Consider the following 25,513-nt stretch of genomic DNA (forward strand, 5'->3'; position numbering starts at 1 on the left):
TTTCACTAAGTGAAGATTTACAAATGTGTATAAACCTTCCTTACAACTAGAAATAGCCAGCGTTTCTCTTAGAACAAAGCAAAAGGGGGCCGGGAGGAAAGAGTGAGAGACAGAAACAGATAGGGAGAAAAGGATGCAACCTGCCTGCCTTCACTGGGGATGAAAAGGTCAAAAAGACATTGCCCTCCCCCGTCTCTTCCCCCCCCCCCCCAAATAGAAACGGGCAGCGGTTTGTCTACAGGACGAATCAACCCCCGCAGATTATTCCGAGCGTGGGTGAAGGAGGAAAGAGGAAAGTGTGAGATGGAGGTGGTAGGTGTGAATCTGTGTGCCCACATGGCTCTATTTACTTTGTAGTAACGACCGAGCTGTGTACGGATGTTTTGATGAGGTAGGATATTCTTTTCACAGTTTCGAGTTTGGCTCTACCGTCTCGTATATCCTTGGGGTCCGGAGCTGGAGCCTAGAAAGGAGGCTCTCATTCTCATCCCTTAGCCCCGCAAGTGACCAGACAGTGAGATCGCGATGGGTCCTGACTCAAAGAGATGGTCCCCAGAGGGACCTAAAAAACCCAACAATCCTCCCTTTCCTATACAGAAACAGCCTCCATTAGTGTGGCGGTCAGTAGGGCAATGACTGAGGATGCGCTTTTCTGACATTTCTTCACGGAGGCTGCTCCACGATCATTTTAGCGCAGTTTTATCTACAAAGTGTGCGGGTGTGTTCAGGCACAATAGGGTTAGCCAAGGAACAGGTGATTTTAAGATCCCTCCCATTGTGTGGGATTCTGAGATTGCTGGAAAGCTACTTTGCCCCAGTCAGACCATCCCCCCGCCCCCGCTCTAGTCTCTCTTCCCGGGAATATCTCTATGGTTGGGTGGACAGAAGTCAGAAGTGCTAATGAGCCCAGGAGAGGATAGGTCCAGACGGAGATGTGCCACGGGGCAGGAATTTGGGGGGAAGGGAAGGAGGAAGACTCGGGGTGGAGCAGAGGAAAGAGCTTTGGTTTTGAAGTCCGAGCACCTGGGTTAAAATCCTGCCTCTCCGAGCCTCAGTTTCCTCATCTGTAAAACGAGAGCAGAACTCTACAGCTGTGCTCCTTGCCCACGTTAGGCATTTTAATGAAAGCCTATCTGAATTCGCTTAGAAGAGAACTTTATTTATTTATTTAGGTTATCAGAAAAGGATTCCAGTCGCAGGACGACCACTTTTTTTGGAACTAGTCATTCTCACAGGACTGGCGCCTGCGGGAGTCGAGAAGCCCCGGCCACGTGTGCACGGGTGGAGACAGGGTAGCCCGGGAGCCCGCCAGGTGTGCAAGGCCGACTTGCACCGCAGGAGGGCTGGGAGGGGGACCGTCAGGAGGCCCCGCCCCCTTGGCCAGGCTGGGAGCGAGGCTGGCGGGGGGGCGGGGCCGCCCTGTCCCAGGGTGAAAATGAGGCCGGGCCAGGGGGCGGGGCGGGCCGGGGCAGGCGGGCGTGAGCAGCGGCTGTCAGAGTGTCAGACGGCCGGCGGGCGCCCTCCCTCACGCGCACTCGCGCCCCCTCCGGCGGCGGCGGCGGCCGCTCCGCTCCCGGGACTCCTGCGCTCCCACCGCTCCGGCCACCTCCGCCTCCGCCATGGGGGGTCGGGGTTGCGGCTGCTCTGGGGCGGTCAGGGCGCCGTCGTTGCTCCCGCTGATCCTGCTGCTAGCGCCGCTCCTGGCCTCGGGGTTGTTACCGTCCCCACTGCCGCCCGAGGGTGAGCGTCCGAAGTGGGGGAGCGGGGCGGGACGTATTGGGGGCCGCGCCGGGCAGAGCCGAGCGGGGCCCTGAGACCTCAGGGAGGCGAGCTGGGAGGGCGGCTGACAGCTCCCCGCCTGCTCGCCCGGCGGCTCTATCCTTTTCCCACCGTGTCTCCTCCTTCCTCCTTCTTTACTCTCTCCCCAGTCATTCCTCCATCCTCCTCTCCCCTTTTCTCCCATCTCTTCCCCTCTTTCCTCTCCTCACTCCCCCTTTTCTCCACTTTCCCCCTTCACTTTATCTCTGCCTCTTCCCTTTTCTTTCCTTTTCATCCATTTCTTCCCTCTTCACCCCTCTCTCTTCTCTCTCCACCTTCCCCTATCCTCCTCCTTCCCTCCTCTCTTCTTTCCTCCTCTCTTCCTTCTTTTTCTTTTTTCCCTCTCCCCATTATTCTCCCCTTCACCCCCTCTCTTCTCCCTCCACCTTCCTCCATTAACCTCCTTTCCCTTTCCCCCCTTTCCCCCTCTCCCTTTCTTTCTCCCTCTCTTCTTTCTTTTTTTCCTTTCCCTTTCTCCCCACCTCCCCTTCACTTCTCTCTTCCTTTTATTCCCTCCCTCCCCTTTCCCTCTCTGCCCCTTTTCTATATCCCAGACCAAAGAGCTCCTTCCTACTGACACATCAGTGATTCCCTAGGGCTAGGCTCATCCTCCCACTTCTCTCCCCTCCCTCTTTTTGGCTTCAGGGTCTCTCCTTTAGCTGTCTGGTCAGGGGTCACTTTGACTAGATGTAGGACCAGCTGCCTGGGGAGCAGCGACTGCCCTTAAGTGACCTTTTAAAGGCATAAGTCTGAGTTTCAGCAGCTGGAATGAAATGCATTTGATAAGCTCAGCTAACTCAACATGAATTATTCTCCATACTTGATTAAAAAAAAAAAGTCAGAAAGGTAGACTTTCACCAGATATGTCTACCAATCATAAGCATGTATAAAGCTGTGCCCAGGCACACTCTAACATAGCTGAAATAGATATTTTGTCTCATTTTAAAGTTTTAACTGATGTCTAAAATTGCAGTTAAATTTTCCCTTTTTTAAAAAGTGTGATAAATAGATAACACCTTTTCTAAGAATTATGTCTTTTAGTTCAACAAGACCCATCCTACTTCCTTGTTTGGTGAAGTAGACCTGGTGGATTGAGTGGATGCTTGGTTAGATAAAAGAAAAGTTAAGAGGCCTGGTCTACTCCTGAAAGAAGGTGGCAGCATCCTTCATTTAAGAAAACTGCTGAACTCCTGGCGATCTCTTTTTTGCAGATATGGATGAGTGTGCCAGAGGAATTGATAACTGCCATGTAGATGCCATCTGTGAGAACACACCACACTCCTATAAGTGCTCCTGCAAGTCTGGTTACCAAGGAGAGGGCAAGCACTGTGAAGGTAAACCCCTAACCTGCCTTGCTAAGGACATCCCAGGGACATCTTTGCCTCTGCCTTGCCCAATTTCATCATGGGCAGAACTACCCTAAGAGTGCCCTTATTCCAATAATTCATAGGCCATGGGGCTTAGACCTGTGAGCAGTCTTAGAGGTCATCTCATCCAGCTCCTTCATTATACCAGGAAGGAAACTGAGGACCAGAGAGATTTATTCCCCCAATCCCCAGATTACACTGCTTATAACTAACAGAGATAGAATTAGTCCCCTGACTCTAAAGCAAATATTCTTTCTATCACATCCCAGTCCCTTGTTTGCTTTTCTTTTTAGAACATTTGATCCCAGCAAGAAGGAAGAGGTATGTTTCCTTATCTGTTCTCTGGGACCTTCCTTCATTTTTCAATTACTCAGAGTTCAACTTCCTTTTAGTGATCTTTTAAATTTACATTATTATAGTTATGTACATATTTTCTTTGCCCTGTTTATTTCTCATCCATATCAGTTCATGTAGATCTTCCTCCCCCTTTTTTTTCTTTTTCAGTTATATGTAGAAACAATTTTTGACAATTGTTTTTTGGCATTTTAGAATTCCATGCAGATCTTTACATGCCTCTTTGACTTCCTTTTGTCATTTCTAACAATACAATATTTTATTATATTCACATTGCTTTTTCTCAGCCATCTCACCATTGATGGGTAGGCCCTTGGCCTCAAGTTTTTTGCCCCAGAAAAGAGAATCTGTCCTGCCTTTGATTTTGCTATTGTCCTTCTTGAGATATATTCTTAGTACAGTGGTGGGATTGCTGAGTCAGAGGGTATGGGCAATTTAGTAATATTTCTTGCATAATTTCAAAGTGAAATCCAGAACAGTTGGTTTGCTTTACAACTAGCAGCAGTTTTATCAATGTTCCTGTTTTTCCAGAACCCCTCCAACATTGCCTATTTCCCTTGTTATAGTGTGAGGTGAAACCTTAGGGTTGGTTTCATTTAATTTTTCTTACTATTAGTCATTTGGAGCATATTTTTGTATTGGAGTGGTTTGCCATTTCCTTTTCCAGCTCATTTTATAGAGGAATTCAAGCCAACAGAGTTAAATGACTTTCCCAGAGTCATACAGCCAGTAAGTGTCTGAGGCCAGATTTAAACTTGAGTCTTCCTGACTCCAGGCCCAGCATTGTTGGTGGTTGCCCCAGTTTATAATTATGGTTTGCAATTCTTTAAAAAACTCTTTATGTATTCATGTAATTAAAAATACTGTTTGGAGAATGGCTTATGATATTATATATTTGCTGTATATTTTCTATATCAGATTTTTATTGGTAATACAATTCTAATTCTAACTTTTTATATTATTCATTCAAAGGCTTAAAATTTTTATGTAGTCAAAATTGTTTATTTTACCTTTCATGATCTCCTTTATCACTTTTGTTTAAAGAATTCTATCTTGAACCATAGTTGTTAAAGGCATTTTATTCTCTTCTAATTTTTTTGTTTTGATCTTTTATGTTCAGCTCATGTATCCATTTTGAACTTATTATGATAGATTGTATAAGATACCAGCCTAAACCTAAAAATTCTGACAAATTGCTTTTCAGTCTTCATAGAAGTTCTTGTTAAAAAGGGAAGTTCCTTCCTTCCCAAGTAATTTATGCTCTCAGTTTTATCACACATGAGGCTGCTGGTCCTAATTGCTTGTTTTTTACTTTTCTAGGTTGTTCCTCTTTTCCATTTTTTTAATCAGTACTAATTTTTTTTTTTTTGGTAATCATTGCTGCTTTATACTGTAGTTTGAAGTCTGGTATTAATGGTTACCTAATTAATGGCAAATCAATAATTTCTGGTTATCTTCCTTTATTTTTGTCAAAAGTGTTTTGGAGCTACATTTACATATAAATTTTATGTATCTTGGTAGGCTACCATATGTTTTGTACATTTTGTAATTTTCATGGAATTTATTGTTCTTGGGTTTTATTAGTACTTTGTAGAGATGCTGATGATGTTTGTGGATTTATTTTGTATTCTGCTACCTTGTGGAAGCTATATTTAATTTACTTTCTTTTGCTAATTTTCTGGATTTTTCTCAGTGCTCTATCACATCATCTGCTCAAAAAGGATAATTCTGTCTCCTCTTTGCCAAGGTTTATGCCTTTGCATTTGTTCTCAACTTAATGCTATAGCTATTATTTCTTGGGTTGACTGGACTTAATGACTCCTGAGACCCATTCCACGTCTATGATTTCAAACTGGAGCATTAAAGGAGACTTCTAGAAGAAGTGGCATAAGTATGGGATCTTGAAGTGTGGGTAGATGCTTTTCATTTGTTAAGGTGCAAAAAAAAAAGATGCTTTAAAAAAATCCAGATTTTTTTCCCCTAGAATTACTTAGGCAAACATTTGATAAATGACAAAGCTTGATACATGAAGAGAATATATTATTGCATTGATTAATAATATAATGAGCACAATTTATAAGAATGTTTTCTGACATCTTGTATATCATATATATCCTTCCTTTTTTTAACCCCACAAGTAGGCTTGGATATGGAAGTTTTGTGTTTTGCATTACTTATGATCAATCTATGCTTAAAAGTGGAACAGAAACATTTATATAAAAATTTATCCAAGTAGTTTATCTCTTTGATTTCTTAAGTAGATTGAATCTAAAAAAGAGAGACTCTTTTGACTTACACCAATAGGTAAAGGGTAATCAGATTTGATTCTGATGAATTTTGGCCAAAGGATCTGGATTTTTCAGAATTTAATTGTAATTTTTTGGATTTGTGGTCTTTTATAAGAATGCAGCAAAATACTCATTAAAATGAAATATCTAGATGTAAAGTGTAGGTGCCATGGAACCTGAGTGGTTGCTAAAATATCCAGATGATTTTTGTAATGTTGACATAGCCTGCCATTTTGTGATGGAAGTGGTGAAAGACATGAACCTCATACTTAATCATAAATGAACCACAAAGATGAAATCTTTATAGTAGGAAAAGAACAAAACTGTTAACAATCCTATATTGTTTATCTTGGTGATACAACCCCTTCTTTTTCCACTGGTACTAGTAGTCCACATCAATGAGTCTCTTTTAGATTGTAAACTGATTTTGGGGGGGGACATGATTTCATCTCAGTACCCTCTTCCTAAGTGTTTAGTACAGTTTAGCATTTAACAGTATAGTATTGTGAGTAATCACTCAGTATTTGCCATTTCTCTATCAAGTATCAATTATTCAAAAGTCAGCAGCTCCATATTTCATTTTATACCAAATTCAGCATTCTGAGTCCTCTATTACTCACTCATCATATTCCTTTTCTTTAATCTACCATGACTTTCTCACCAGTATTATTTGACTCCTCCCTTTGTACCAAGCTATTCCATGTGCCACTCTCTATACACATTTGTGTTTTTTTGCCTCCTTGTTTTTAAAGGTGAATTCATTATGTATGGAATACCTTCTCCCCTCCCCCCATTAATCTAAGCCTCTCACCTTAGTCAAAATTCATCTACCAGGAAGCCTTCTGTGATTGATCTTGTCTAATTTGTTTTTGTATGCCATGAAATTTTTCTTCATATAAAAGATAAAAAATAAAATAGTTCTGGCTGAAGGAAGGTTGGAAATAGTAAACCTCTAACCTCTGTAGTCTTTATATTTCCCCTTTAAATGGTACTTCTAATAACTTTTTAGTAATTATCAGAATAGAAAAGGATCTACAGATATTGTTGTTATAGTATACTTAGATTCAGCAGAAGACTTTCTCATGCTATTTTTGTGAACAAAGTGAATTTGGAACTTTGTTTCAAGCCATCTTGGAATGAGGTATATAGTGGCATGCTTCTAGGAATTGATAGGAAACAGCCTTGAGCTGTTTCACTTTATTAGTGACTCAGAATGAAGGTGTAAATGGTTTGTCTATAAAATTTTGAAGGAGATAAAAAGCTAGGAAGGATAACTACTATATAGAATTAGTTTCCAAAAAGATCTTGATAGAACAGAAGGGTTGAGTTGAATCCAATAGATAATTTATTAAAAAAATATTTTTTAAAACCTTTACCTTCCATCTTAGAATCAATACTGTGTATTGGTTCCAAGGCAGAAGAGCAGTAAGGGCTAGGCAATGGGGGTCAAGTGACTTGCCCAGGGTCACACAGCTGGGAAGTGTCTGAGGTCAAATTTGAACCTGGGACCTCCCATCTCTAAGCCTGGCTCTCAATCCACTGAGCCACCCAGCAGAGCCCCCAGTAGATAATTTAATCTATTTAATAAGGCTGACTATAAATTTCTACCCTGGGTTAAAAAAGCAACACACCAAAAACTAACTTGACAATACCAAGAAGCTGAGTGCTGAGAGGAAGCCAAGCCCCAGAGGTGTTAGCTATGGGAGGTCAGCCTGAAAGCTTAGGCAGCCTTCAGAGAAGTTACTTGGCCTTGACAGTTGATATTGTCACTGTATAGAGTCAACAGAGGTCAAAATGCTTCCAAGGTGTTGTATTCTGTCCTAGGTGACGTTTTTATTTTTTTATTTAAATTTTATTTATTTTTTAAGCCATTACCTTCCATCTTAGAATCAATAATATGTATCTACTCCAGGGCAGAAGAGTGGTTAGCTAGGCAACTGGGGCTAAGTGACTCACACAGCTAAGTCACATAGCTAGGAAGTGTCAGAGGCCATATTTGAATCCAGGACCTCTCATCTCCATGCCTGGCCCTCTATCCACACAGTCACCTGGCTGCCTTTTAGGTGTTGCATTTTAGGAAGGATGGTGCTAACTTATAAGTTGTTTGGAAGAAGTTGATTAGGATTTAAAAAAAAATTTAAGATCACGCCTAGCAAACCTGGTGGAAAGAACCAGGAATGGTTAGTCTGGAGAAGAGAGACCCCAGATAAGGTAAAAGAGCTGTCTTTAATTATTTTAGGAGAAGGTAAGCTTCTCAAGAGTGAGGGCTATTGGATTTTTTGTCTCTGTATTTCCAGCTCATAGTGCAGTGCCTTTCATGTAGTAGGTACTTAAATAAATGTTTATGGAATTGAATTGAAATTGTCAGTGGAAGATGCTTAGATTTGCTTCACATTGTTGCAGAAGGCAAAACTAGGAATGATGAGAAGATCACAAAGATGCAAATTTAAATTGAATATAAGTAAAGACATTCTTATAATTGGACTTATCTACAAAGTTGGATGGGCTGTTTTGGGAGATAGGTTACTCTTCACTAGAGGTCTTCAAACAAAGGCATAGGTATGTCTGAGAGGGAATTCATATCCAACCATTAAGTGGACTAAATAGCTTCAGAGGTTCCTCCCATTTCCAGGTTATGGAATCATTACTCCAGCATGAGCAGGTACCCAGGACCTGGAGGAGAACTAGAGGCAGGCAGAGAGGGAACCTCAGGGAGGGAGAGGAACTTTGTCTATACAGCTGTATGATAAAGGCTAAATAATACATGACTTTAGGGGAAGCTATCCACACTGGCTCTTATAGCTACTGGAAAACTAGCTAAGTGGAGAAAATGAGAATTATGGACTTTGTATTCTGAATTCTGGTTATGGTCATTTATGAGAGTGTGGGATCTAGCATTGGTCTCAGCAACAGAGAGACCTGGGGTATGATTTGGCATATTCTGGCTTAATGACCCTGAGTGAGTCATTTACTTTCCCATTGCTCTAAGCAGCTATAGAAGACTGTAGGTGTGAGGGAGTGCTTGAATCTGAGAGTTCCTTATATCAGTGAAATCCCAGGTCCAGCCCCTAGCCCAAGCCCAGGTCACATATGGGGATGACTGGACATTGATGACATTTATGACAGATTACTATGTAGTAGGTAACAGTCATGTAGCAATCAACATAGATCCAATAAGATTTTCATAAGAGTGTGATTATGACACTAACTTTTATTCATACATGCTTATAATGTGGTCCTTTGCTCATAACTTAAAATATTAATAGAGGGAGCATCCTCTATTCCACTCAGCTCTTGTTCTCTGTACTACAGGTTTTCATGCTTGTTGATAAACTGCTTTTAAAAAAAGCTTACTTTTTGTGAATGTCCTAGCTTTTAATTACTTCAAAAGTATCTTGAGAATACGTGTCTTGTTTTGGTCTTGTTGGTATATAATACATGCACAATAAATACTGGCTGAAGAATATACATTTTTTGACCATTAGTTTTCTGAGATTGATCTGCTTTTTCTGCCAATTAAATTGGCCTTTTCACAATTTATAGCAGATGTATTTATTATTTTAGTTTTAAACAACTATGTTTTTTAAAAAACTCTTACCTTCCATCTTAGAACCAATATTATGTATTGATTCCAAGGCCGAAGAGTGGTAAGGTGACTTGCTCAGGATCACACAACTAGGAAGTATCTGAGGCTATATTTGAACCCAGGACCTCCTGACTCCAGGCCTGGCTCTCAATCCACTGAGCCACCCAGCTGCCTCCTAAAACAATTATGTTTTAATGGTTGCTTTGCACTATAGTGCTCTACTGAAGTATCAGAAGAATATTAAATCAATTGTTAATCCAAAATGGAAATGTTCCTTCTAAAGAAAAAAAGGGAGAGGGAGAATGTGAGAAGAGTACATTTGAGAGATGTAACTGCCTTCTCAACAGGTGAATTTCATTTCCAAGGCACTTGTATCAGATTTATTGCATCTTCTCTTTATTACCAACTTCACTTTACATGACTTTCCTGGAGGACATGAGCCAGTTGTAGCTCCTGAAGGCCTTTCCAGAGAAGTTATTTTTTCAAAAGTTGGATGACTGTTTTTCCTGAGTGTGGTAGAGATAATTCCTATTTGGGCACAGTTTGGACTAAGTGACCTATTAGGTCCTTTTAAACTTAGATTGTCCATTAAAATTTCATAGCAATTATAAGTTCATTAGAAATTCTGTATGTTGGAAAATGTGTAAGGATTTACATGTACCGGTGTGCCTATTGGCTGAGTTCCTGAAAAAACCAAAAATTTCTAAAATATAATGATGATGTGACACTTCAGGTCATTTTTCTTTGAAATGTTCAATACTTAGGATACAGACTTAAGAATTGCAAGCACTGTATACATTAAGTATTCTGTTTTTGTGCTTTATAAAACAGCCATGAATTAACTTAGGTTCAGTAGGGTTGTTCTTATTGTTACATAAATTTTGTCATTGGAAAGGACTCTATACCATCTAGCCAAGTGCTTTCATTTCATAGGTGAAGTCAAGCCCAGATTGACTATTGGTTCTTTGAATGAGATGATAGTTGTTTGTAAGAATCTAAATTCAACATAATTAAGAACATAGGAAAAAAATAGGTTCATATGTGTTTAGCATAGCTTCTCTATTTGATTTTGTTTATCAAGTGTCATTACACAATTGTGGTTTGTTTCATTTCGAACATTAGCTTGAAATGCTGACTTTTGTGATAACAAAGTTGATGTCCATTGTCTGGGAAATGTTTTAACAAATCGCAATATAGAAATATAATGAGAAATATAATGACTATATTAGAAATGATGAAGATGAATTCAAGGAAAGATGGGAAATCTTGTATGAATTGACAGAGTGAAGTAAGCCAAACCAGAAAAGCAACATAAACAATGATCATAATAATGTAAATGAAAATGAAATAAAATGAAGTCTAAAACTATTTAATTATAATGATTGATCTTGACCCTAGAGATGGAATGAAAAATACACTTCCTCCTTTCCTTAGAACAGTGAGGGATTACTGGAATAGAATGTTGCATATGTTGTCACATGCAACCATCGTCAATGGTTTTGCTTAACTCTTTTCCTCAATTAAAATAAAAAACTCCCTGTGTGTGTGGTTGGGATTGGGAATAATAGGAACAGAGATATTTCTGGAAATATCTATGATCTAAAAGCACAAGGCATCAACAAAACTTTAAAAAGAGGGAAAAAAGTCCCGTTGATCTTTTATGATACTTTATGAAACGTTCAACAAATGACATGTTGGAATAGTCAGTTTGTGAGATGATTTTAGAGAATACTTATGTGTGATTTCATGTCATAACCTGTCTTTATCAAAGATATGGCATTCATCTTATAGACTTTTGCTTTATTCCTTAGACATTGATGAATGTGATAATGAATTCAACGGAGGCTGTGTACATGAATGTTTTAACATTCCAGGCAATTATCGCTGCACTTGTTATGATGGCTTCATGTTGGCTCATGATGGTCATAATTGTCTTGGTAAGTAGTATGCTGTAAAACAATTGCAAGGATTAATTTCCTTAACCTAGTCTTGTAACTCTAGTCTAATGCTTTGGTTAGATTTAAACAATAGTCATGAGGACAAGAGAGGGCATCTTCAAAATCAGAGTCCTTTTTTGTTTTGTCCAAATGGAAAATCCTAGTTTTTAATAGTTTGTAATATTATTTTTCCCAACAGGCTTATGAGATAATAATGCTATTATTCCCGATTGATCTTATAAATATCAGCATCACTCTAAGAACAAATGTTAGTTTTTGCTCTTTTACAAAAGTAGTGGTTATATCTGATTATTATATTAGCATAATATTGCTTTTAACCAGCTGATACCATTTGGGAGTCTCTCACACCTCTAGAATTAGGTAAACCTTTTCTTTCTGAAGGATCAAAGTGTGTCCTTGGATTTCCGCCAGGCAGGTTTTATTTTTCTTGTGAGAGACAAAATACTTCCATTGTTCTCTTTCCTCAAGGATACAGAAAACAAAAACATCTGTTAGATCTACAGAGCTGGGAATACTATTATTTATGGGTTGATTTCTTAAGATAAGATGACTCCAGAACTACTGAAAACAAGCTGTTGGGCTGGAAGTGGAATTGTGCAGATGCTCCAGAATGACTTGGTGTCAGGCATCTGCTGACTTTGCCCTTCTCTGTCCTACAGCATGCATTGGCAGCTCTGTGGTTTTGCCAACCCAATTCCATTTGTAGCCAAAGTTCTGTATGCAGATGGATGTCAGGAGGAGGCCCTGTGTGGCACAGAGCTAACATTGATCATGCTATTCATCATCTTGCTATTGGTCATGTTATTAATTTGATTTTCAGCATAGAGTCTGTGGCAGGGTGAGAAACATCCATTCCCAGGTATATTTGAGCTTGGGGAACTCTCGAGTTCCAGTTTTATCATAGAATCATGGGCAAGCCATTACGATGCTCTGTGTGTTTATTTCCCAGTGAACAGAGTGGGCATTCTCTCCCTGCCTAGAGCTATTGTGAGAAATGCTGGTAAACTGTATTGAAATGGGGGAATGAAAGAAAGATGTTGGAATGGTGAAGTGAAGTATAGGTGTTCATTCATCAGCTTCCTTCCCCATTCCAGCATGACCAGCAAGAAAAAACTATTATATAACTCACTGTAACTCTTGTAGTCCTAACAATACAAAGCACTTTCATTAAGTAAGAGGTAGGCTAGGCAAGCGTTATAATCTCCATTTTATATAAAAGAAAAGAGAGGGAAATAAACTGACTTGTCAGCAGTTACATAGCTAGTGGATGGTAGGGCTGAGACCGGCAACTGAGTTTTCTCCCTCTGCATGTGTGCTCTTTTCATTACATACATCATGCTACCTTTGTAGCACTTACTGGTCCAGGCGAGAGGTTCCCTTGTGTTCCGATAACTTTTGACAACTACTTCTTTTAGGTGTGTGGTCTAGGTGGAATGGTACATTCAGGACTACTGATGTCAAGCTACAGAATTGTATCCATACTGATGGATTTGATGAGAAAAGAAAACCTAAGTACAAAAATTAATTTTGTGCCCTGCATGTATACTTAAAGCCTGGGTTATTGAAATCTTACATGGGCCTGATTTAATTTGCTGATTGAATTTACAATACTTCTTTCTATTTTTGGAAAGAAAAGTTATTCCTTTTTAATTCAATAGTAACTGACATTTCTATGTTTCCTTTGGCAATAGATCAAATGTATTTTGCATATGTGACAGAATATTATTTTGCCTAAAGGCACTCAATAAATGTTTGTTGAATTAAGTTGGAAAATTAATAATTTGAGCAGTATGAGGTAGCCTAAATTAAAAGAAAGAAGAGTTTGAACTCTGAAGGGCATAGGTTGATAATCCCAAATCTTTATTTCTAGTCAAGCTTCAATTTTACATTTCCAACTTTGCTAAGTATTTCTACCTTGATGTTCTACTGGCACATTAAATTCAACATTCCCGAAGCAAGCTCATCTTTTCCCCACAAATATGTTCTTCCTTTTGACTTCTTTGTTTCCTTTAATTATTATTGACTCTTTCCTCTTCTTTGCCCACTATATCCAAATAGATGACAAATCTTTTTTTTTTTTAAACTCTTACCTTCTTAGAGTCAATATGTTGTATTGGTTCTAAGGCAGAAGAGTAGTAAGAGCTAGGCAATGGGAGTTAAATGACTTGCCCAGGATCACAGTTAGGAAATGTCTAAGGTCAGATTTGAACCTAGGACCTCCTGTCTCTGGGCCTGGCTCTCATCCACTGAGTCATCCAGCTGCCCCTCAACAAATCTTTTTGATACAGCCTCTTCAGTGTCTCATATTGATCCCCCCTTTTCATTCTTACTCCCACTACCTTATCTTAGGCTCTTCTTACCTCTCCCCGTTCTTTTAGCTGGACTGCCTTGCCTTCAGGCTTCTACCTGTACTCTGTATTTTGAGAATGATCTTTCTACAGCACAGCTGTGATAATGTCTGTCCCCTGAAAGTTTTAAATGTGGAGATCTTCACTGATTATAAATTGGAGTCTAAAATCAAAGGGTATTTGAGGCTTTCCATGCTCTGTCCCTAACTCATCTTTCTGGTCTTATTTTCTAGTATTACCCTTTATATACTCCACACAGCAGCTAGCCTAGCCTTCTTGCTTGCCTTCAACATATCTCCATGCCTTTGCTCATAGCAGACCCTCCCTGTAACATCTTGTCTTTCTAGACAAAGGTCTGTAGAAGTCCTGTCCATCCTTTACATCCTAGTTCATATGTCTTCTCTTCCCCCTTGCTCAGTTTTCCCTGTGGCCCCTGCTCTTAACACACACGCACACACACATGCATGCATGCAATATCTCTCTTTGAACTCCCATAGCATTTTGTATTTCTTTTATAATATCCTATTCTACATTGTATTATAGTAATTTGTGTGCATCTCCCTATTAAACGGCAAGTTTTTTGAGGAAAAGAACTATGTGTTTTTCATAGGAACATAGATTAGATCTGGAAGGAAACTTAGAATTATTTAGTTCAATTCCACCTTTTTTTTGTGGATGAGCAAACTGAGGTCCAGAAATTTTCATAGATAGTACATAGGAGAGAACTGGGCTTTGAAACAGAAACTGTGACTCCAAATCTAGTCCTCTGTCTACTCCACCACACTACCTTAACCTTTGTACCCATTATAGCATCTAAAGAAAGGCCTTATACATAATAGAGCCTCAATAAATGTTGGAAAAGATAAATAATTGAATGAACACATGAGCTGGACCTCATAGTTAAAAAAAACAAACAAACTAGACTATATATTTGGTGGTGTTGGTTAATAAATGTTTATTGACAGGTTAATCATGAGCCCTGGGTTCTTCTCTTTTGGTTCTATTTCTAACTTCAAAAGGAGAGAGTATTTTCTTCCTACATCTCAGTCTTTCTGTCTGGAAGTAATAAATCTGAGTGGTCTCTAGTTTCCAGAGAAGTAAGAGGTGAACATGAGTAAGCCTGTAATGTGTAAAGTGGAAGAACCAGAAGAGCAGAATGCAAGCATTCTCATTTTTGTCCATCAGTCACATCTAAGAAAGAATGAAATGTCACAGGAGTACAGAACTTGGATCCAGAAACTTCTCTGAAGTAGCTAGGATTCTCGAGTGCTATAGATTCTGCTTCACATTGTGCTGAGTTCTGTAGTGTTGAAATGCTTCTTCTAGGGTTGGTTAATCTTTGTTGGGCCAAAATTCAAACATAGCTTAGGACTTGTGCAAAATTTAGGGTGTGCCAAGAAATGCTTGGGATTCTGTAGGCCACAACCCAGGTATCTATATATGTATATACACACTTAAGTGTGTATGTATACATACACATACCTACAAACTCACTTTTTTTGGTAACTGCCTATCCTAGTCCCAATTATATTTCCATCAATCTCTTTCCTGAAACAAAAATATCATGGGGAAAGCATCTTTTCAGTATCAAACTACAAAAGTATAATCCTCGTGTATTATAAAAACTATCTTTGCTAATTCTTGGTCTACAGATTGGAATACCAGGGCAAGGTGTGTCCTAAGGAAGGCTCATCCCCTGGAGTTTGTTTCAGTCTTTGGTTTAAAATAGGCCAGGTTTCTTAGCCTTTAGGGAATGGCACAGGTCCCATCTGTTTAGTCAGGTATCTGCCTGGTGGTATAGGAGAACAGATGAATGTAACATTTCAAATTTGAACCCTACATAACAGATATCTAAATGTTAATTTTCTTGTTATAGATATTCTCAGAGGGGCTAGTGATATCAAAATAAAAAATAGGCTGAAAAAATTGAATTTGAATCATTCTTTGTATTCCTATCTATTTAATTTATTTTTATTAAATCTTCAGACATGACTTTTAAAAATCTTTATTATTATTTAAATTTATTAAAGGTTTATTAAATTTTCAGACATGACTTCAGGCATTAGATACTAGTCATATATGGGTAGCAATGGTTTGTTTTTTAATTGTCAAAATAATTTCTGGTATATTTATGGATATGTATGTATTGGCTTAATACAGGATTGCATAGTGGATTAATATAGTTCCTGTAATGAGATCCTGAGCAGGAGTTTAATCCAAGCCCCAGTTGCTCTTTGGTTTGTGGTTCTACCTAACTCTGTTTAGGCTAGGCCTGGGATTTTTGGAGAAATGGTTAGACAAAGTTGTAATAAATCTACTCCTTCTTCTTTTCAGATATGGATGAGTGCCTGTTTAACAATGGTGGCTGCCAGCACACATGTATCAACACCATGGGGAGTTATGAGTGCCAGTGTAAGGAGGGGTTTTTTCTGAGTGACAACCAGCATACATGCATTCACCGCACAAAAGGTATAGAAGGACATTTTCTTATGTGTTCCTGGGGCTTTGTCACAAATGGTCAATAAGTATTTATTAGGTGTTTACTATGTGGACAATTGGGGACCCACCAGATTAAAAGAGGGCTAAAGTCACAATGTGGCTGAGTGAGAGACTGGGTCACTGGGTCATTTCTCCTCTTTGATCTCATCTGTAATATGGGAATTATGTTTCGCTGCTTACCTCATGATAAAAGTGCTTGGTAAGCCATAGCATGCTGTAGAAATGGCAGTTATTTGTTCTGGCTTTGGCACCTAGCTTTTGAGCTTGAAGTTCCTCCTTTGTAAAAAAGGAAGCTGAAACTGGCCTGGGATTCAGATTTTCAAAAATTGTAAATTCCAGTGTTATTAGTACTACATTAGTAGTAATGTCATTCTTGAAACTCTTTAATCTTCTTAATATAGTTACCAATGAATGAATTGGAGTCAGGCCTCTCTTCTGCTTGGAGGCAGGACTTCACCCAAAACACAAGCATGCATCAAGATATTAGTACAAAGGGATAATTTTTATTAATTCAAGGATTACATTGTGAATCTTGTTTTTCCACTTGTTTCACTATTATTAAATTAAGAAGACACATAAAGTGCTTTGTAAATATAAAGCACTGTATAAATATAAATTGCTATTATCTGTTTTTTAAGGAAAACTATGAAATATCATTGTCATACATTAAATATTATTAATACTCTTTGACTGTATGTTACCTATTAATTTCCAATGAATAGCACTTTTTTCTTCATTAACTAGTTGCTTTTCTCATTGGAAGATACATTCTTAACTGCCTAATAAAGGTATGAGCATGTCCCATGTTTAGAGTAGTGCATTCAGAATGTGTACATTGCTAAAGTCCCTGTTCGAACAGTTTCTTCTGCAATAGCTGAACATACACAGAAAAAAACAACTCAAGCAAAAATTGGACATTTCATTTTTATGCTTTGTAACAACTTTTAGAGGGCAGATTGTACTACTATGTTTAATACAAGAAAAGTTACAAAACACTGGAGCTAATCAGGGTAATTTCTGAATTTGTGTGATGCACTGGTTCTTGATTGACAGCGGAATAGTGGATGTTAGCTTTCAAGTTGGGTCCTTTAGGCTCTTTTGTATGTTCTGTAGGATTTGGGGCATCTTTGTCTCATGGGACTTATGTAGAGTTCTCACTGTGGGAAAGGAATCAAGAAACCAGTAGAGCAGAATAATCCGAGAAGCAGAGCATCCATTCTTTTGTTGTATAAAGCTCTCTTACCAGAAGGAAGAATACTGACACTTGGATGTCTAGGCTGTAACATGGAAAGTCATTGATTAATTATTCTCAGTATTGACCCTGCCTCCCAACCAAACACCTGTTTACATGTGGTGTAATTTTCCCCCCTTAGGGGAAATATATGTTTTTCATTCAGCCATTTTAGATAAACTGATTGTAGCCATCACTTCAAATAAATCAGCTGAAGACTTTCAAATTGATAATATTCCCTTGTCCCCAAACTGAAATACCTAATAAAAACTGATCACAGTTTTTGTGTTTTTAAGCCTCCTCAATACAACAGGGAGAGTTAATGTGAATCTTTTCTCCAAGTTTTCAGAATTATACATTTCAGATATTCTTGAATCCTCTGAAGCACATTTAAGTGACAATCTTTTTTTTTCTTTTTCTTTCTAAGATTGCAGTATAAATCCAAGAAGTTGAATTGTGGTCTGGAAACTTTCATTGTGATTTGCTATTGCTTTTCAAACTGATTGCTTGGCAAATTTTGTATCAACATAAGTCAACAGATTATAGTAATTTATAATCAAGAACCTCTTCCATCTTTTCTTTTTAAATCCTTTAATAGAACAATAGGTAAAAAGTGCCAGCTCTAAGAGAGGGTTAAAAAAATTTGGTTTATATATTAAACTCTTAAAATTGATACTTAAATTAAAAAACCCACAACTGACAGTTAAAATAATATCTAAAGGAAACAATAATTAGTATCTTTTAATGAATTTAAAAAAGATTTAATTTGCAAATATAATACAAAGCAACCTTTAAACTTAAAGATCACATTTTGGACACAGATTTTGACTTTTATTTAATAGTTTTCAGTTTGGAGGCAATATTTAGTTGCTTAGGAAGGTTCTAGGCAATTGATTTTTAATATTTTTTGAAACCTAGAAATGTCAGTGCCCTGAAAAACTGGTCTTCTATTTTCCCATGATGGGGAGGCTATAGAGATTACATCTGAAAAAAAAAACACCACATACAATCTGAACCCTGTCTTCATCTCTATTCATGGGTGCTTTGGCTGTCAAAATAAAGTTTCCCAAGTTGAGATATGAAGGCCTGGGAGTCAGGAGATCTGTGTTTTTGTCTCAACTCTATCATAGTAACAGCAGCAATAATGCCATTTATGTAACACTTGAAGGCTTTTAAAGCTCTTAACATACATGATCTCACTTGAGTCTTATGACAGCCCTATGAGATGGGTCCTATATATATTATCTCTATTTTTTTTAGGTGAGGAAACAGGCTCATAAAGGGTCACAAAACAAATTAATGGTGACAATGGTCAGGTCATTTCTTTTTGGACCTTGGTTTTCTTATATGTGAAATAAGAGTGTTGGACTAAATGCTTTATAAGATTTCTTTCAACTCTGTCTGAAACCATGATTCTAGGTTGCACGTCATTGTATCCAAAGGTTTAGACCACTCAGAATATTTTCTCTCACAATAATAACTGATATAAAGCATTTTAAGTTTGATAAAGCTCTATACATATCCCATTTACCTAAAACTCAAAAAGAGTCTTGTAAAGTAGATACTCCATTTACTATTTTGCAAATGAAGAAAATTGAGGCCCATTCAATGGCTTGCCCATAGTCACACACTTGAAAGCATTGAATTGGGATTCAGATCTATCTTGATTCTTAAATTGAGCTCTTTTCTTCTATAGTAAACCACACCCCCTTAATTTGTTATGTATATCTCTTCCTTCCGGTTGGACTGCCATTTTGTGGAGTGAAGGGAGAGATCACTGATGCTTCTGAGTCTATAAAGAATTATCCCAGGTAGGAAGGGAGCCAACATTCATAGCTGAACCCCAGATTAATTGTTATTTGAGACCTTTCTTCACTTTCTCTCCAAAGCCCAACACCCCAGAGCTACTGGGGAATGGTCCCTTTGCTTTTTCTACCATTGCAGTTATTAGAGATGAAGAAAGGAAGAACCTCTGGTGAAGCTGAATCTAGACTGTGAGTCTGAATGTCCTTCCTGCCTAGAGTCCTCTCTTTACCAGCTCTTCTTTCACTTCATATGCTTACATTTGCCATTTCACAGATAACATTTTGAGCTGGTTTCCAGATATGATTTGTAAATTACACTCAGACCTCTATAAGTAAGAAGGAATTTACTTTTACTAGTGGAATAATACCAAAGCTTCAGGGTATTCTTCCCTCCCTCTCCATTATTGATTGACAGCCAAAATATGATCCACCATCTAATCTCAAGTGATAGGCAAGTTAACTATACATTTGCTATGTTACTGAGAATTATTATGATTTAATTCAACAAGCATTTTTAACTACTTCTACTATCACCAAATGCTGTTGCTGACATGTTCACTTTACCCATTTGTGTTCTTGGTTTCTGTAAAGAGATATACATTTTTTTGGTTAACTCGATTAATAAGACTGGTAATCAAAAGGAGCAGGTTGCTAACTCAGCAGTTGGAAACAAGTTGGATAGAACATTTTTCTATAGGCAAGTAATCAAAAGGGTTTGCCAAGTGACTGAAAATGCCACTCAGAGAAACTGGATTAGCCAGACCAATAAGAGAGCTTTCCACTAATCCCAGGCAAGTTTCCTTTTCTTAATTGGCAGCAGCTGTTGGCAGAGGTGAGCTGAATTAAGACCAGCACTGAACAGCTTGAGAGAGGGTAAGGGTGCGATGATAGCTCATAGCTGGCAGATACAAACAAGATGTTTTAGGAGAGGTATAAAGGGGTATTGGAAGTATTAACTTTACATTGTACTTTTGAATTGAAATTTTTTATTTGTACTAAACTGCTATAATCCTGTTACATGAAGAGGTGGTTTAGGAGATTTGGGGAGCAGAAGTCTAGATTTCACTGTGGTATATTAAGTGAAGGGAAAGGGAAACCGTGTATAATATATAGTTTAAAATAATTTTATAGTGAAGATTTTTAATCCCTGAATTAATGAGTACATTTTATAATTATGTATAAAGCCATACTTATAATATTAGGATACTCTTGTCAGTTCTTTCATGGTCAATGACATGTGTAATGGTAAGCTCAAAGGCAGGCAGGTCCTGTTTTGTTTTTTTCATCTTTGTATTCTCAGGGCCTGGCACATGGCCTGACATAGATAGATGTCCCCCCTAAAACCCTTACCTTTTGTCTTCAAATCAATATTGTGTATTGGTTCCAAGGAAGAAGAGGGATAAGGGGTAGGCAATGGGGGTTAATTGTCTAGGGTCATATAGCTAGGAAGTGTTTGAGTTCAGATTTGAACCTAGGACCTCCTAACTCTCAATCCACTAAGCCACCCAGCTGCCCTTTTTATAGATTTTTAAAAATCAATATTTGTTGAATTGATTTGAAAGATATTAGAAAAAAATCACCAGAGATTGGGATCAGAAGATTGAGAGGCAAAAGATGTGGGATTCTAATACCACGTTTTATAGTAGATATGGCATAAACAAATGGATCACATTTGGTTCTTCTGCTGGTATTTTAAATAGGTTGATTTGTAGTTTAACTGGGTGGCAGAAGAGACATTATAGTGTATCTTTAAAAATGTTCCTGCATATTAACTGGAATATGATATTCATTTTAATATATTGTCTTTTGTTGATGACCCAACCATTTTCCCAGTCATCCAGGCTCAGAACCTTCATATATTTAAACATTTCCTCCCCAACAAATTATAAACTGCTGAATTTTACTGATTGAATTTCCATGTTCCCTACCTCATTCTCCTGCTTTTCCTCTAGTTCAGGTCTTCCTCATTCCTGGCTTAGATTATTGGCCTTCAACCTGGTTACCCTATTTGCAGCCTCCAACATATCATTCAAACAGCTGCCAAAATCATCTTTTTCACAGTCAGGTCTGATGATATTATTCCCCTCCTCAAAAACCTTCCCTAGTATCTGCTTCAGTGACTCCTTATCCCAATTCATACTGCTCTGCCTTATAGAGTCTTCAGTCTATCAGTCCAGGTGACTCAACCTACTCTGTCCTTCAGACTCCCACTTCCATACATCCATGAAGGCCATTCCACTGGCTGGAATATCCTCCCTTTCATATTCTTCTTCACTGAAAATATTCTCTTCCTCCCAAGTGCTATGTATATCTCCTTCAAGGTATTTTCCCAGAGCTCAAAGTGACCTGCCCTGTTATGCATTTTCTTGAAGTATATTGTCCAAATCACTCACCTCTCTTGCATTGTTTCTTGGATCATTCTTCTGTGTGTGTGTGTGTGTGTGTGTGTGTGTGTTGTATATTCCCTTATTAATCTAAGGTCCATGACAATGGGCAGTTTGGGTCATTCCTCTGTATGGGCCCTGGAGTATTTAATACATGTTCTTTTAACATATAACTTACAGAGGGGGTGGGTAAACTTCCAAGGGCAAACTGGGTCTTCCAAGGCTTTGGAAAGCCTGACCAAAGACCAGTTGTACCCATGTGTCAACCTTGTTTTGCAGAGGGCTTAAGCTGTATGAATAAAGATCATGGCTGTGGTCACCTCTGCAAGGAAACCCTGGAGGGAGGAGTAGCATGTGAATGCAGGCCTGGTTTTGAACTTGCCAAGAACCAAAGGGACTGCATCCGTAAGTATGGAGCATGGCTCCCTCATGTCATGAACATTTGGAACATCACGAAAAGTCAGGAGTTTGGATGTTAGCTTATAAGACAAAAGTCTTAGTTTATTGTTTGGCTACCACAGAAAAGTTATCTATCACAGTGGGAAATAAAATGATACTTGGGAGTTGTAAGTAAGTATTAGAGAATTAAGATTTAGGGCCAAAGGGAAGTAAATAGAAAAGAAGTTAGAGAAGAAGAATAAATCAGAATTTGTCTATTTTCCAGGTAATAAATAGTTTAATATTTAAAAGATTTACATTTTTATTTTAGCAGATGGTTTTATGATTTCCCCAGACAAGAAACAGTTGACTTCCCAATGGCCATTCTTCTAGTGATAAATTTATCAGAATTTAACCAATCTAGTCCTCAGAAAACAGTTGTATTGTCCACTGCTAGGCCTTTCAGGCTGCCAGAGCTTGAAATGCTCTGTTGGCATAGCTTTTGAGAACCCAGTTGCTCTAAATGCATGGAAATATAGATTTATTTATCAGAGAGATCTTTGAAAATAATTGCATCAGTAAAACTACAATTGATTTAGAAGAACTCATTTATATTCTTCAATTTTTTTAAAGAAAGGGCTCAACAATCCATGTAATGGGAGCTTCAACAGGAGTGGATTATTGTAAACTACCTACAGATTTTTCAGGGTAGAGTTTTGAGTGAATAGATTACACTTGGAGGTAAAGAAGGCAGAAAGCAAATTTGTTTCTCATCTGAGAGATGAGACTTTTCCTATTAATTTTTGCCAGTGTTCCATGTTGACTGAAAGTCTGCTGAGCAAATCAGGAGTGCTGTGCTAGATAAAGAAGGTAGGAAGGCTAGATGTTTTATTAAATGGAGAGCTTATGGTCTTGTCACTGGATATGTCAGAAGGCAGGACTAGCCTTAGCTCTGGCACTAATTTTATAGTTATGTACAAGTAACCTAACCTCCTGAGATTTAATTTCCTTGTGTGTAAGATAAGGATGATAACATCTATTAGTACCTACCTCATACTATTATTGTGAGAAAAATGAAAAATGCTTTGTAAGTCTGTAAAGGACTAAGTTGTTTTTTATGTAGGATTGTAGTGGAAAGAACATTGGATGTGAGATTAGAAAAAAACTGATCTTGTGTTGGGTTATGCTTCTCTGAGTGACCCTGTTCTCATCTGTGAAAAAAATGGAAATGTAGCTGGCCTACCTTGGGAATCCTTACATAAAGATAAGTTTCTATTACTAACTATTGTTAATATTAGCTTTTCAAGCATGGGTTCTTGAGGGTTATGTCAGAAGACCTCAAACTCTGGCTGGTGTTTCTAACCTGGAAAGCTTTCTAGTACAGGCCTAATGACAGATTGCATATATGTGGTACAAGAGCCAGCTTAGCTAAGTCCTGGGAGACTCATGACCAGGTTATGGGCCAAATGGTCATAAAATGGCCATAGGATAATAAAATGTTTGGCCCTGGTACTTTGGAAAACCATCTATGAAGGGAGAGTGAGGTTGACATCTGATTGGTGGAATTGAAACCAATGAAATCACGAATATTTGAAGAATGAAGTTTTAATGTCATTATCATTAACAATAGTTAAAAATTAAGCTTCTCAACGAGAAAGACAAATATGCTGGGTAATTGCTAAAACCCATTAACTTGCCAGATATGTCATTTTGTAATCCTTAATTTTAAAAATCAGATGAATTATAGGCAGGCAGAATGGTCTTAGATTCTTTTCATCCAAAACACTGTAAAGCCAAGCTGATAAGTTAAGACCTTAAATGTGCAGTTTTAAAAAATGCAATTTTCCTATCCCCCTCTTTTCTTTTAGGTATTAGTTTAGAAGAAAAGTTTTGTAACAGTAGCAATGATTTAACTTGGGTTTCTGAAGAGTTCTTCAGAGAGAAAGAAAGATTCCAGGGGGCTCCACAGGGCTAGAAGAAATTGAAGACCTAAAGAGTTTGGGCATTGGAATAGAAACAGTGAATTTAAAACAGCTGTTGGTGGGAGAGGGCTAGAAAGGTTAATGTTGTTTTAATTATATGTGTTGTATATGCAAGTGATACGTTACTTTGACATGAATACCAGCCTCTCACAGTGTTTCCCTTGATCATTCCTCTTTTCGAATGAAATGAAAATAAAACGAGTTTGGAGTTTTCTGGACTGTTCAGAAGAAGCAGGTTTTGATGACTTTTAAAAATAGATTTTTATTAGTATCTTTTGTTTTTATATCACCTTGATTTTCTCCTATATCTCTCACTCTACCCATTCTTAGGGAGCAAAGAATTTTTTTTTTTTAGAAAAAGAGGATTGATAATTAAAAAAAAAAACTTAGTTGGAGAAATGTGAGCCAGTTAAATCTTTACTTCTTCATCCATTCATCTTTACTTCATTCATAAGAACATATAGTGATACTGAAAATTGATCAAAGACCTCTTCTGAAAAAGCTTAAAACTTATTGATACAATAGACTATCTTGAATTGAATAGAACTAAGTCAGAACTATGTGGAGGGATTCTTTGCTAATGAATCCCACAAAACTGCTAATGAAGCCTACATATAGCAAATCAAATGTTCATGCTATAATTTAAATATGGTGCTTTACTTTAGAAAGAGAAGACCACTTCCCTCTTTATGTCAGTTGGCTAGCTGAGATGATAATCAGTCATGGTTTTATTTTTGTTGGCTGGCCTGATTGCTGTAGCTTAGGTAGGCACAGAGGATGCCTTCCCCCTTCTTATTTGCCAATTCAATGTAAGAAAGTGGTCTTTGATAGCAGTCTGAGGCTGCAAAGTGTCTATCGGAGTTTTGGAAACTAGAATCCACTTGGTTAGTAACTGGGCCAGGAGGGGCTAATTAAAATCTAGTCAATCCCCAAATGCTACATGGGAATATCTAGAAATTAAATAGTCCAGGTTCTTGTTTGTAACTTCCCTTTAGTACAGGAAAACATAGATAACAGGGACCACTTTAAATTTTGGAACTATGTCCCATTACAGCTAGACTTTTATGTCCCTCCTGCCAAAATCTAAAGTTTATTCTGAATAGCAGCAATTTCCAGTATTTGTGTTAGGAGAGGAGAATCAAGGCACAAATTAGATTTACCCATGTGTGTCTCAGTTATTAGTAAAGTCTCTCTTATCTCATTAAGGTTAGTTGTGAAGCTAGCAATCAGCAGCTTTTAGTAACCCCACAGGCTATGAGGGCAAGAAACTCTGGGCTGTTGTTTTAGGCTTGGCTCACTGCATCGATGCCTGCAGAACAAATTATCCATGAAGGAAGGAGAAGGAGCTAGGGAGAGACATGAGGGAGACCTTTTTGTGAGGAAGTAGCACAGCTGTGGAAATTTTGTGTGTTGGGCAGGCTGCCAAAATCCTAGGCACATGGAACCCCAAGAGCTAGGCAGTAGCATTAGGTCCTCCACAGGCACTTTGTGAAGCCTCCCGGCTCTCTCTTTTGG

The 25,513-nt window shown here is 38.2% G+C and overlaps 1 protein-coding gene across 5 annotated transcripts in view; it reads left to right on the forward strand.

The window, feature by feature from the left end:
* The first annotated feature begins 286 nt into the window (after window positions 1–286).
* The window catches only part of SCUBE2 (signal peptide, CUB domain and EGF like domain containing 2), a 104,045-nt gene continuing 78,818 nt past the window's right edge, over window positions 287–25,513 (forward strand). For 4 of the 5 annotated variants that reach the window (XM_007497075.3, XM_056802109.1, XM_007497076.3 and 1 more), the window contains exons 1-5: window positions 1,473–1,740; window positions 3,030–3,152; window positions 11,225–11,350; window positions 16,054–16,188; window positions 21,918–22,043. In XM_007497075.3, the coding sequence (XP_007497137.2) occupies window positions 1,620–1,740; window positions 3,030–3,152; window positions 11,225–11,350; window positions 16,054–16,188; window positions 21,918–22,043 (631 nt within the window). In that variant the 5' untranslated portion in view covers window positions 1,473–1,619. Of the gene's footprint in view, window positions 392–1,472; window positions 1,741–3,029; window positions 3,153–11,224; window positions 11,351–16,053; window positions 16,189–21,917; window positions 22,044–25,513 lie in introns of those variants that run through there. The other variant, XM_056802108.1, reaches the window with a different exon arrangement.

This window comes from Monodelphis domestica, chromosome 6 (assembly GCF_027887165.1).
Source record: "Monodelphis domestica isolate mMonDom1 chromosome 6, mMonDom1.pri, whole genome shotgun sequence".
Lineage (NCBI taxonomy): Eukaryota > Metazoa > Chordata > Mammalia > Didelphimorphia > Didelphidae > Monodelphis > Monodelphis domestica.